This window comes from Epinephelus fuscoguttatus, linkage group LG2, assembly GCF_011397635.1.
Source record: "Epinephelus fuscoguttatus linkage group LG2, E.fuscoguttatus.final_Chr_v1".
NCBI lineage: Eukaryota > Metazoa > Chordata > Actinopteri > Perciformes > Serranidae > Epinephelus > Epinephelus fuscoguttatus.
Genome location: NC_064753.1, coordinates 704,855 through 719,589, shown reverse-complemented (window position 1 = coordinate 719,589; position 14,735 = coordinate 704,855). Strand labels below are relative to the sequence as shown.

The 14,735-nt window shown below is 42.1% G+C and overlaps 1 protein-coding gene across 1 annotated transcript in view; it reads left to right on the top strand.

Annotated features, from left to right (window-relative positions):
* Window positions 1-14,735, top strand: part of adamts17 (ADAM metallopeptidase with thrombospondin type 1 motif, 17) — a 499,826-nt gene that overhangs the window by 99,100 nt on the left and 385,991 nt on the right. The window contains exons 4-6 of the mRNA XM_049602805.1: window positions 2,001-2,173; window positions 9,801-9,884; window positions 12,777-12,931. Of these exons, the coding sequence (XP_049458762.1) occupies window positions 2,001-2,173; window positions 9,801-9,884; window positions 12,777-12,931 (412 nt within the window). The remainder of the gene's footprint in view (window positions 1-2,000; window positions 2,174-9,800; window positions 9,885-12,776; window positions 12,932-14,735) is intronic.

Genomic DNA, 14,735 nt, shown 5'->3' with positions numbered 1-14,735 from the left:
GGGCTGATAATTTGAACCCTCGACTTCTGACACTAGCTGCACCTTTTATTGTTGATGTCTTGTTGCACATTTTTAATCTGACTCTTTTAACTGATTGTATTCCTAATATATGGAAAACAGCATTTGTAACTCCTCTGCACAAAGGTGGCCCCTCAAATGAACTGTATAATTACCACCCAATTTCAAAACTATCCTGCTTGGCGAAACTATTAGAAAGTCTGATAAGCAACCAAATTAGATCTTTTTTATCTGAACATGACGTTTTACACATCTGTCAGTCTGGTTTTAGACCTGGGCATAGCACTGTGTCAGCAATTGCTAAGGTTATGAACGATATCGCTCAAGCACTAGACAGTAAACTTGATTGTGTTGCCCTTTTTATTGACCTTTCTAAGGCCTTTGACTCGGTTGACCATACTATCCTTCTTGAGCGTCTGCATAATATTGGGCTTGATTACAAGTCATGTAAATGGGTTGAGAATTATTTATCTGGTAAATCACAAGCTGTGATTAGTGATGGTTTCACATCGGAATTCTTGAATATATACAAAGGGGTTCCGCAGGGTTCTGTTTTAGGACCTCTGTTATTTTCTATTTATATCAATGATTTTAATTGTGGTATCAAAAATAGCTCAATTCATCTTGACGCTGATGATTCAATCATATATTCTTTTGCTCCCTCTGTTGAAATAGCTCTGAGTAATTTACAAGATGACTTCTGTTGTATCCAAAGCACTCCGACTGATCTTAAACTGGTTTTAAATCCAGGAAAATCAAAGTACATGATTTTACCAAAAAAACGCACTGCTGACTTAAATAAGATCAGCCTTGCTACTGCTGATGGGACTCCCTTGGAACGGGTCTCCTGTTATAAGTACTTGGGTATCTGGATCGATGACAAATTGTCTTTTAATTTACATGTTGCAGAACTTTTAAAGAAGCTGAAGCCTTTATTGGCATTCTTTTATAGAAATAAATCCTGTCTACCTCAGCACTGTAGAAAGCAATTAGTACTTGCTACCTTTTTATCGGTTTTAGATTATGGTGATATTATTTATATGCATGCTTCTCCCTCTATTCTTAAACCACTTGACACAATTTATCATTCTGCTATTAGATTTATTATTGGCGATGGGTTCATGACCCATCACTGCCAACTCTATCAGAATGTAGGCTGGACTTCCCTGGCTCTGAGAAGGGAGCAACACTGTATATTGTTTATCTATAAGGCATTGCTTAAAAAAAACTTCCTCTCTATTTATTGAGCTTACTGAGTTTTCGATCTTTTAACTACCCCACTTGCGCACAAAACTCACTGGCTCTTAATATCCCAACTGTTAGAATGTAGGTAGGAAAAATTGCTTTTGGTTACTTCGCTCCTCTTAAATGGAATAATCTGCTGTCTCAGCTTCAGTTAGATACATTGATTCCTTTTAATCATTTTAAACGCATTCTTATTGACCTCATGCTTTCTGAATGTACATGTACTTGTTGATTTCATTATATGCTTCTGTTGTGTGTATATTATTGTTATTGATACGTATTGTAATGTGTATTGAATTGTATTTTATTGTACTGTAATCAGGGTGCCATTGGAAATGAGAGCTCGCTCTCAATTGGCCCTCCCTGAATAAATAAAGGTGATAATGTGACTGATATTGGTAATGAAATGAAATATGATGCAAGGAGGCTGGTACATCCATGACTTTGAAGTTGTATTAATGTCTAATTAAAGAGGAGTTTACAAGTTGTGTTGACAGTCTCACTGCTAGATAGTGTCGCATTGTGGTGTGGCAAAAGATGAGCGTTGTTAAAATTGTTTTGCCAAAACACATCAGGACCTCTATTGTGTTAACACACTGGTTCACTCAGCTCAAAATATTGCTTTGAATGTGGTTCTAAAAGGTCAGAATATGAGTACCTGTGTAACGTTTACCTCCAGTGTGGTGTTTATAACATTATTCTTCATGTCTGTCTGTCTGTCTGCCTTTTTGTGGTAGGAAAGAAGAAGGAGAAGATGTCAAAAGTTGGTGAGGAGGGTCGTGGGAAAAGAAACTCCATTCGCCTGCACGAAGCATACACTGTGGAAACAGTGGTGGTGGCAGACTCTGACATGGTGCAGTACCATGGTGCCGAGGCGGCACAGAGGTTCCTACTGACAGTCATGAACATGGTAAGAATCCTAGAAACATTGTCATCTCAGCCCTCTAGAAATAACGTTGGTGCCTTAATTCCCCACATCTTTTCTCGCTCCTCTTTCAGCCCTTGGTATTTTTCAAGCTTCTTGTGTTTTCTTCCTAATGTTGCTGTCACTTGGAATCATTACAATCGTCACTGCCTTCTTCTGTCAATCAACATGATGTCCGGTTGGTTAGCCATCAATAGTTTGTCAGTCTGGATTTGGAAGTCCCACAAGATTTTAGCTCGGTCATTCTCAACCACCTTAGAGGGTGTCTTCCATTCTGACCTTGAGACTTCCAGCCCAGTTCAGTCCATAGGGACATGGGTTGGGAACCGGAGGGTCGCCTGTTCGAGTCCCCGTCCGGACCAAAATGTGGAGCGTGGACTGCTGGCTGGAGAGGTGCCAGTTCACCTCCTGGGCACTGCCGAGGTGCCCTTGAGCAAGGCACCAAACCCCCCAGCCGCTCGGGGCGCCTCACCAAGGGCAGCCCCCTCACTCTGACATCTCTCCACTTTGTGCGTGTATAGGTCCTGTTTGTGCATGTGTGTGTCTTTCGGACCTGTGTGTAATTGACAAGCAAGAGTGAAAACATTGAATTTCCCCTCAGGGGTATTAATAAAGTAAATAAACTTAAACTTAAAAACTATAAACTTATAAACTTTATATGCTGAACTGTCTCAGGAATCTTTGCACAGCCTGCACCTGGGGTCCTGTCTGGTGAAGTAAACCCCTGCTTCAATTTATCTTGTACTAAGTAGCTGTTCTTGTGCTGTGATGATTAGTGCTTCTGTGCTAACTCTAAGTCCAGCCTTTTCCAGAAACTGGTAGGATTTCTTGATGTTGGCCACTTCTTCAGTCTGTCAGTGGTACATTTTGTGCAGGGGCTTGTCTTTTCATGATGGTTCATCCTCCTCTTCTGCATTATCTGGTTTCCGCTGCTTGATGTATTCACTTATTCTTGTTGTACTTCTTATTCTATAATGACCCCAGTCTGCACTTCTGTTAGCCGACTAATGTCCCCCCCAGACTTCCTTGATCTTGGCTTCCAGCCTTCTCCTGCACTGGGGGCACTCTCTGCATGTTGTCCAGGATTACTGTTGCTATGGCATACACTAGGTCATTGGTTTTTTGTGATTGTGACAGTGGGGATAGTGAGAAGAGCTGTGTTGACATCTGCAAGCATCTCCTCTGGTGGGACTTTGTTAGTGAGCCAGGGTAGTCCTATCTGGGGATTGACTGTCCACAATCTTCATCTTCAACTTGGTGGATGCAGGTGTCATGACTGGTGGTGGGGTATCATGAGGTTGTTTAGCACTACTCTCCTCTACTGGGGTTAGCTCAGTATCTCCATGGTGTTCAGGAGTGTCCCCCTTCTGCCTCTCTAGTTCCAGCTATCATAGTACTTTCTTCCTCTTGATGTTAGAGCATTGGGCCACCAACTACTTCTTGGTCAGTGTGGAGTTTTGTCTCCCACTCACCCATTGGTCCCACATGGGTTGCATGTAGCCTCTCTCCTTGGGCCTGCTGTTGTAGTAGCATTCCATCAATTCTGTATACTCATCTCGTGTCCATGTTTGTCTTGTTCCAGTAGCCAACTTCTCATGAACATGCCCTAGCCCCTCAACAGCTGACGCAGACCTTGTTAATCTGGGCGACGTTCGAGCCGGTATGGCTTTTGTCATATTGCCCTCACTCATATTCCGAGGCAGGCTTGTGTGTGGCATGGGGGGTCTGAATGTAACACAATTAATTTGTTTATTTATATGTTTATGTACAGTATCTCCTGAAATAAAAGTGAGCAGTGTTTATTCCAGAAAAAGACTAAACAGTAACAGCTTTTAAAAGCAACAGGATGAAAGAGTGTACAAAATAAAAGATTGCATCCTTTTAGCAATTCAGATGTGTTAAGAAGAAAAAAAGAATCAGTTTTGACTCACCTGTAATAAATTACAAAACAGGCTGACAAATGATCAGTCTTACATGACTTACATGACTTGAATTAACCAATAAAAACTGTCTTTAATGCTCAAAAAGGCCACTTTATTCCCTGTTCCGTATTTTCACAATGGCGAACACAGGAGCTGTCTGTTTGTTCTTTAAATATATTTTGGTGCTAATATTTTGTAGTTTTAGATTTTGAGGACTTTTACTTGTAACAAAGTGTTTCTATACTGTTGTATTACTACTTTTACTTAAAGAGGCAACAGATAGCATCTTTTCCTAAATATATCATTATGAAAATAATGTGGGTTGCACAGGATAGTGGCCACAGTAAAATCAGACTAGCGTTTACATAGGTTACTTAGTGGCTTTGCAATCTTTATAATAAGCTTCTGGCACTGGTGCCAAAATTAAGTGGAAAAAAATCTGCTTTGTGACAGGAAACACGTCATGTATTGCAAAACTGGTTGGTCAGCCAATCAGGGACTAGAGCTGGTCCTTATGAGGGGTTGGGCATGAGATAGTTGAGTCATGAGTACAATGGCAGATGGACAAAAGTTTGGAAACAAGTGAAAAACGACCTAGCAAAAGAAAACTAGCTCATCTGTCTGAGGAGGCAAAGAAGATCAAAAAGGAGAGTGATAAAAGAAGAGGAAAAACAAGAGTAAACCTCAGTCAGGCGTTCAAGAGATGGAGGGAGCTCCGTGACCAAAGAGGCTTCAAAACCGATGTCCAGCTAGTTCTCTTTTTAATGGATCAATAAGTAACATGGCTAAATGTTAGCTAGACAAAAGAGGACTGTACTGTACTGGCTGCTAGTTATTTCCTAGCTGGCCAGCATCGCAAATTGCCGCAACCAGAGACAGGGTATCGAGTGTTGGTCGGCTGACATCCTCATTGCTATTCTACGGCAGGCTTCGGACAGTGATACCCCCCCTCCCTTCCTTATGTTCTCTTATCATGGAGGCAGCTATCAATGGACATCGCCCAGCTAAGTTACGCCCAGCTAAGTGAACACTGGACTTTGTTTCCCATTCAGTTTGAGCTCCAACCGGCCGCATCGTACGGTACCGTCTATTCTAGAATAGGGACTGCCTACATGTGCATATTGGTATAATTCCACTAGAACATGGTACTCTTAAATACTTGATTCTGATTGGTCAATCAACAAAATTCTGCAGTGTTTATTTCTTGAGATATCACTGCTGCTCTGCTGCTCTGTTGCTAGGGATGCCATAACAACGGCCTTAGACTGAGGAGCATCAAAATCAGTTAACGTTAGTCCACACAGCTCTCCCAAGCTGGCCTGGAGAGCAGGGAGATCATATCAGTCACTGGCCATAAATTTGAGGGCAGCCTCCGCAGCCATGTTCTAAGCGGGATAATGTATCTGTATAGTGAGCCAGTGTTTAATACAGTGTTTAGCCAGCATTACTATTTGTTATTTCTTCAGATACATCTGATAATTGTTGCTCGTCTCTTTACTCATTTATTTTGCAGAGTGTCCACACACCTTTTCATTCTGCATACACATAGAGGTATACTGGTGGCTTTACAGCCTACATTTTATTGATTATCTCTGATCCCCACGGTCAATTTGGTCAATGTGACAGTGCAAGCAATACTGCTGTCGCTAGCGAGGCCGGTTCTACGCAGGGGCAAGAGGGGGCAATGCCCCCTTAAACAAATGTCTTGCCCCCTCAAATCAAATCTGCCGAAAAAGGCACAAAACTGAAAAGTTTTCTCATCTGTCTCCACTCCACTCCATGCTGTGTGCCGGCTGTGTGTGATCTAACGTTACTGTCTGCAGTCGGCAGAGACCCTCCCCCCAGTAAACACCCAATCACTATTTAGTATGCAAATGAGCCAAGATGCATCGGCATCAGGTTTCTCAGTCTCTGTGAGGCAGAATGCAGCAGTGAAGTGAAGCTCCGTTAAACTCGTTGTAGCGTCTCGTGTCGTGAGATACTTAATATATAGTTAACAACAAAGTGTGAGCATAGAGAGTGAGCCTGTCAGTGCGAATGTTTCTTCAATCACACAACCACAGCGAGAGATGAGTGCCTGCTGCATGTCACATACTGAGGACAAATGCCCTGTGTGTGCCAAACCCCTACATAAAGCCCTGCCCAGTCTCTAGTTCTGCATGCTGTTTTTTGATAATCACAGCGATTTTTACAAAGCTTTTGTTAACTTTTCACTCCTGCAGCTTTCAGCAGCTCAAAGGAGAGTGAAGAGAAATCTGTTAAATTGCTAACAAAAAAAAACAAAAAACAAACAAAATGACAAAAAACAAAACAAAACAAAACAAAAAAATATAAAATGTTCTGCTCTAGCCTATATGTGTTGTGTTTGTTAGTTCCGTTAAAATACTGGCTATAGTGAGATTATTGTAATTATTAGGTTCAAATTTATTTCATATGTCTAGATGCCTAATGGCCATCCAGAAAGATACATGTTAAGATGTTGGTTGTGCCTGGATGAAGGATATTTTTATTTTATTTTTTCTTAATTTTTATTTAATTTTTTGTTTATTTTATTTTTCAGTTTTCCTCCCTGCGGGATTGCCACCTTATTGTGGTCAGGGGGTTTGCGTGCCTCAATGACCCTAAGAGCTATACCAGCAGGAGCTTAGTCTTCAGGTGGGACACCCAAGTTGGACAGGTTCTAGGGTAGAGGCCTGACATAGTGCATTCCATTTCTTTAGGTTGGGGGTTGGACACACAGCTAACAACAACCCAATTCCATGTAGAAAACACTGTTATCAACAACAAAACAAGCGGTGAGCACATTTGAGACCATGGTGCTTTGACACCCTCTATAGGGCACTCACACAGCGTCCCCACATCCTGCGAGTGAGTGAGTGAGTGACTGAGTGAGTGACTGAGTGACTGAGTGGCCTTTATTTGTCAGCTCTACCTATGGCAAAAATGTGCTGGAGCATGATGCCCCCTTCACATTTGTGACTGCCCCCTCATATGTGCCTGTCTAGAACTGGGCTTGGTTGCTAGGTGGCACCAAGCTAAAAAATACCCTGAATCCTATCTGTTGCCTCTTTAAGTAAAAGATCTTAATATGTCTTCCACTGCTGGTCTGTAGTCTCTCGCTTGGTTTTTCTCTCTTCTCCCTTGTCTCCATGCTCTATTCTTTCCCTCTTCCTGCTGTATAATAAACATGAGTTGCAACTTAAAGTTTTCATATTGTAACATCACCAGCTTATTTTACTGTTAAGTTTGAGCCATGGATGTAATCAGAGGCCATTAGCCTGAAACTCGCCTTTGGCCTGCTGCTTCGCCCTTGTAACATTTCCTGTCGGATTTATTTTGCCAACGTCAACATCTCTTGCATCATTTCCTGTCTGTCATTGAGGTTCTTCTCTGCCTTGCTTTGAGATGCCTCCTCCTTGCATGCTTCTGGAAGACTGGAAAGAACAATCAGTCAGAGCGGACTGGGCTTTTTGGGAGGAGGGCCTTGGAGAGACAAGAGCCTCTAGTTTCCCGACGCGGCGCAGGGTGGCGCAGGGTGGCAAACCCCGTGCAGAGCTAGTTTTGAGCAGCGCAACCCGAGGTGTGCTCAGTTTGGTAGTTTGGCAGACCGAGGTGCGGAGAGATGGGTGTGGCGGCGCAGCAGGGGGAGGTGTCGACAGATCCAGCTTGACGCAGTGACAGTTTCGTGCCAAAAGGCTTCGCCGAAGGTGCGCTAAAAGCTCACCAGCTGAAACCAGGTATACTGTCAGCGCAGGCGGAGCACAGCCGGTGTAAGCCGAAGTTTGGCTGACCGCGGACAGTTCGCACGTCACCAAAACCTCACAGACAGGTCTCCAGAATATCAGGCACATTAACGATTCAATAAATACCCACAAAAACCACTATTCAATGCAACTATCTGCAATCAGCACATAAATGTATCTCTATATTGACTGTTCCATCACATCTGATGTCAGATCAAAGGGAATTGGCACCATTTGGCACGTTTGGCACATGTAATGGAAACCCAGCCTGATTTGATTAACACAGCTGCAAACTAATGAGTTCACATCCCTCTCAGCCAACCACAAACAGCCACAGCATCAGATAGGGAGTATATATTCAGCATCTGTCATCTTAGAAAAGTCAAAAGAAAAGAAACAGAGTGAGACTGCGAGAGAGAAAGAGAGAGCACATGAGAGAAACGCAACATTGATTTACAATTGTGGTGACCTCCTCCCAGGCTACCTTTGCATCATCAGCCCGTGGAGGTCTGCTCGCAGTTCTGTATATTTGGACATTGCGAGCTTGGACCTCCCGGACCAAAACATCAGTTTCCTCCTGGGAGAAGTTTGGTCGTCTGACGCTGCTGCTCTCTTTTGCCATGGTGAATTGAGTAAACTCTCATTATGCCTCCGCGCGGCGCATTTAAGGGCGAAGAGAGAGGCACATATGATGCACAGGTAGGAGGGACGGAGGTGGGAAAGAGGAGTAGCTGCGTCAGTGCGCACGGTGTGCCAAACTTGCAAAATCAGCCTGGCCACACCCAGTTGGCCAAGCGCAGGTGCGCTGCGCCTCCGCCTCGCCCGGTCTGCGAAACTAGAGGCCATGAACTTAAACGGAGTGTTTCAGAAAGATGGTGAATACAGGTGTTGCATCAGTATGCAGTTTTTGAGAATATATTGTGTCTTTTGAACATTCCCAGCTGGCTGCCAACTTTGTTAGACATTGATATTTGGCTAAAAGTAGGTTAGAATAGTTACGACAGATGACGTTGATGTTTTGTTGTTTTAAGTTGTTCTGCTAAGTCACCAAGTCTTTCACGTGTCTCATGGCAACATCATCTTGACGTAGAATAATGACATTTTGTTGGAGGTTGTAAGATATGGAGAACAAAACCGTAAGTCTGCAAAATATCAGAATATTGACATCCACACAACATGAAATTCTAATATTATTAGACTATTAAAATATAGTCAACCCAGTTTTCATTCCAATCAAAATTTAAAGTCCAGTGTAAGAGTCCGACGTCTTTCTAATGTCATGTTGATGTCCAGTGCCAGATGGGTCAAAGCATGTAAACATGTAATAGTGGAAACCAGAAATAAAAGTATAAACCTGAAAAGGAACACAATATGCATTCGTAGAATTATTGATATTGTACTAATCATTTTAGTAGTCTTCCAGTATGAGACCAGTATGATTGTAACATGGCATCTTGGGAGTAGCTTTGCAGGCAGCAATATAATTTACTTTGTCTTTTTTCAGTCAGTCAAATACAGTTTCTGTTCTTCTTTTGAAGGCAGTTTCGTAGATGCCCATCTGAGCTTACATGGCTTGGGTGGTTATGTGTCACTGCATGCAGTGTATACTGTATGTGTAAGAAAGGGTGTGCATGTTGCTGCCTTCTTTCCTTTCTTGGCTCACTCTGCTTCAGCTGTTTCAGACTTGATGGCATAACCACACACGATAACCAGCCTCCCTGACACTGAGGCCTATAGCCAGAGGGAGGCATTTGTGTCGAACAAGCGCTCTGAAGTAACGGCTTACTGGTAAAACAGAAAACCAAAATTACATAGTGTCTGTGGCTTGTGTCTCATATTGAATATCAACATAAAACAGAACCATAAGAAATCACTTGATACAACTCTGCTCATTTTTCTGTCCTTCACACATTTTGTTTTCTGCTGGTGTCGCTTTGTCTCTTGCAGGTCTACAACATGTTCCACCACCAGAGTCTGGGAGTCAGGATCAACATTCGTGTCACCAAGCTGGTGTTGCTTCACAGCCGGCCAGTAAGTCTGACTTTTCACCTTTTTTGGCCCCTCTTTAGCTATGTGTCGACCCTAACAACCTGACTGTCAGCTGCGAAATGCTAGCCGCACCCTGTGTGTGTGTGTCTGTGTGTGTCTGTGTGTGTCTCCATGCTTCCTTGTTTGTGTGTGAGGAAGTTATGCCCCTCGGAAAACAGATTCCCGTCTTCCTGTTTTTATAATATAATCTGCAATTAACACTTACCAACATTTGATTCCTAATTTTATTTTTAATGTTACATTTGAAATAGTGCAAAAATTTTGGTCCCCAGGGATGCAAAAGTTTCTAAAAGGTTAGTGAACTGTACAAATCCTTTTTTTTTCTATTGCAGTCACTTTTGCAATGCAGTGACATAGGGAACATAGATGGTTGTGGCATCTATCTTATCACCTTTTATTCTCTTATAAGCCTTGATCCTTATGTTTCCCATGCAAACAGTATGAATTTATTCCTCCTATTATGTAACATGTTAATTTGACTAATTTCCACATTTAAATTGTTAAAAATTTTGGTTACAAACATACCTCGGACCAGATTAATAAACTAAAATGGGTGTGCACAAAACCGTGTGTATGCCCATTCCCACACAAAACCTGGTGTTTAGAAAGAAAGTGTGCGGTGAGAATGTTCACACCTCACACAAATCTCAGACCAGGCATACACACAGTTTTTGTTGAGACAGCTGTAAGTGATATAAGGCGTGTTTCAACATGAGCACTATGAATTGATCATATTTCTGATGTTTAATAATGGTGATGATTGAGATTTTACTGAGGAATGTGATGAATTAGTGATGCGGACCCTACAAATAGCCAAAGCTGGGCATGACAGCTGCTCTGGTACCGTTGGAGAACTCTGCTGATGCGACTTAGTAGGTGAAATTGAGGATGCACACAGAGAATGCATTGCAACAACTCAGATGATTCCCTGACTTTCCATCTAGCACCATGAGGTTGACATTTTTGGCTTTGAATTAAACATCTTGAAAACTAATAGATGGATTTACTTGATACTGTATTTGATTCAGACATTTTTGTCCCCCTCAGGATGAACTGTAAGATCTTCAGTGGTTCCTTAACTTTCCTTTGAGCCATCATCTGATCAAAATTTCATTTTTTGTCAGTACTTTGGTTTATGACCAAAAACCCACAAAACTAACGGCATTCTCGTCAGCCTCAGCTGCACTTTGTGTTAAGTGCTATTTGTTAAATTTGTTATTGCTAAATATATGCACGTTAAAACACTGTGGCTGTTTAGCATTAGCATGTTAGCATTGTTGGACAAATTCTGGGCCTCACATGGCGGCCATTAATGTTGTAAATTATAATATTAGGCCTCACGGGGAACACCATAAATGTTGGAAACAATACTTGCCGTCATACAGAGGCACCAAAAATGTAGGGAATCTACTGGTGATACTGTAGAAGAGGGGATACTATTTGTTGTGATCTAGGCACCATTGCTATGTTTTACATGGCGGCACCATTTGTTGGGACTTAAGCCTTAACATGGACCTGACCTCGTAATAGATCTCCAATTAAAGTATCAAATTGGCTATCTGAAATAATTAATAATTAAATTAATAATGTGACTTAATTTACATTAAATCACCTTGTGGGGCACCATTTCTGAAAAGGGAAAAATGATAGCCAGTTAAAGATATCAGTCTCATGAAGTTCCCTAAACTATAACCAAATTTTTGATTAATACTTAAATTAATAACAGTAACCAAATTTAATAGCAAAGACTGAAGGATTTCGGAGTTCTTGACACAGCAGAGGTTGACTATTCATTCACTTTTGTGCAACATTAAACAGACAGCGGGTATGATTCCAAAAATTTCCAAAAGATTTATTCATAAAGGAAGCAAAGCAAAACCAAAACACACAAATTCTAACTAGCTAACTATAGGCATATACAAGCTTGGTGTGTATGTGTGTGCGAGAGAGAGAGAGAGAGAGAGAGAAACAAAGGTGGGTGTGGTAATCAAAGGGCCGTTTGGCCTACAAAACAAAATGGCTAACAACCGAAACAGAGAACTACACAATGGCAGAATCAAAGCTGGCTTCAGATCGGGGGAGCTGTCTATCTGACCGTGTGGTCAGGACAAAGACAAAGAAAAAGAAGCGGGACATTGAGTTGCCTTTTTGGGTGTAGTTCTGTTGAAAGCAAATTTGAAACTGAGTCTATGTGAATGTGATAATGTGTTTCAAATGGCCTGGATTTGTGCAGAGGATGTTTAGTTGCGTGCAAGTCTGTCTGAGAACAGCATTAACAAACCAACCTCACTTAGCATTGCCAAAGCCAACTAACCAATAACTTAACTGCAAAAAATCACAACAATAACTCAGTAAACAGCATTAAATCAAGAGGAGAAACCTTCACATGTCCAGCTCAGATTTTAACAAATGACAAATCATCTATGGTCCAGTGAATCCCAACAGCATTTAGCTGAGAACAAAGCTGTGTCTAAGTACAGCCTCAGAGAGCTGCTAACATGCTGTTTGGAACCTGTTTACTGACAGGAGGTGGGTCAACTGCTCAGGTAGCTTGTTGCTCATCTAATATTTACTCTTATAAAATACACCAAGATATAAGACTATTTACTGAAAGTTAAAAGTTCCTGTATTATGTTCATATAATTAAAGAAACAATTGTCAACATGTAATGTGTATCAAAGAATTGTTAAATGTAGTGTGTGTTATATTTCTTCTTTCTGAATTTTTTTGACAAGCCATGATAAAATGATATCAATTTGAACTGTTCAACCTATTTGAGAATGTGTTCAAACAGCATGGATCATTAAAAGGAGGGTTAAAGCAAAAGGAGACATAGTACTAAGAGAGGTGATCTGCTCTGTATTTGCTCTTCAGGAAAAGCTAAAGGTGGGCCATCATGGAGAAAGATCTCTGGAGAGCTTCTGTCATTGGCAGTATCAAGAGTTTGGGGCACGGTACCTTGGTACCAACCACATTCCTGGTGGAAGAGATGACATTCCGCCAGTGGACACTGCCGTGCTTGTCACCAGGTATGTAGCCAGCACTCTCTTGGAAAGGCAGTCTTACAGTAAGTAAAACTGCAGATACGTAACCTTTATCCATGTTTTTTCCATCCCATTGAATCCAAAATGCCTCTGCACATTAATTCTGATTGCACTTGGTGTCATGGTTAGATATCTTATATAGCTAGCTCCTTTTCCCTATTTTGCATTTTCAAAGGTTTTTTCCACTAGTAGTTTGAACTTTGACTAAAGTGTGGTGTTACTGAAATAACCCAGGTAATGCATGTAATTGGAGAATGTGTTTTCATGCACTGTAGTAAAGTGCATGCAGCACATCAGTAATCAGATTTCTTCCCCTACCATCTACCTTTTTTTTTCTCCTTCTGTTTTTTGGTATATCTGTGCTGGATCAGACTGACTTGGCAGAGAGGGGAAAGAAAGACCACAGCCTTTCTTCCAGTGCAAATGTATCTGAATTTTAGTTCAGTCCTAAAGAAATGTCCTGTTATAAAATAACTGTTAAAAATAACACAAGTGAAACTAACACAAAGTAACATTGAGGAGTATAAATGAGGCAGTTTCCACTGCATAAAAATTGACTATTGTAATTACCTCTTGTAAAAAGTTTATTAGGGGCAGCACGGTGGTGTGGTGGTTAGCACTCTCGCCTCACAGCAAGAGGGTTGCCAGTTCGATCCTGGGCGTGGGAGCCCTTCTGTGCGGAGTTTGCATGTTCTCCCCGTGTCAGCGTGGGTTCTCTCTGGGCACTCCGGCTTCCTCCCACAGTCCAAAGACATGCAGATTGGGGACTAGGTTAATTGGTAACTCTAAATTGTCCATAGGTGTGAATGTGAGCGTGAATGGTTGTTTGTCTCTATGTGTCAGCCCTGCGATAGTCTGGCGACCTGTCCAGGGTGTACCCTGCCTCTCGCCCGATGTCAGCTGGGATAGGCTCCAGCCCCCCCGCGACCCTCAAGAGGATGAAGCGGTTAGAAAATGAATGAATGAAAAAGTTTATTAGAAGCCTGGTTAACATTTTCCATCCATCCATCCATCCATCCATCCATCCATCCATCTATTTATTCATCCATCCACCCGTCCGTCCGTCCATCCATCCATTTTTTATCTTCCTATCTGGGTCTGGGTCACAGGGGCAGCAAGCTGAGCAAAGTACAGACATTGTTCTCAGCAACACTTTCCAGCTTCTTTCTGGGGGATCCTGAGGCATTCCCAAACCAGATGGGATATATAATCCCTCCAGTGTGCTCTGGGTCTGCCCGAGACCTACCAGTTGTACGAGCCTGGAAAACCTCTAACTGGAGGCACCCAGGAGGCATCCTGATCAGATGCCAGAACCATCTCAACTGGCCCCTTTCAAAGTGAAAGCTCAGCAGCGTTTCCCCTCCCGCTCCATCCTACCCCCACTCGTGAACAAGATCCTGAGATACACCACCTGAGGCACCTCTTTTGTTCCAAATTACATCTTCAGACTAGCAAAGAGCAACCTTCCACCCAGCATGGCAACAAGGGCAGGAAGACAGAGATGAAAGCAAGAAGAGGGCAAAAAGAAAGAACCATGAGAGAAAAGCAAACAAGCATGGTTACTCAGATAAGAGATGATTTTTGGTTTTGGTCTGTTTTGGGGGGCAGAGTCAGTCACCTCCTGTCCATTGATGGGCAGGTTCAACGCCTGGATGCTGTTACTCTTTTAATGAAAAATATTCCGATTTGACAGTTGCATGAATTGTGTATTTTTGATAGTAGTTAGGGTTTTGAGAGTGAAAGTGAAGATGGTGGAATTATGTTATTGGTACACCTCCTAGCTTAAAGG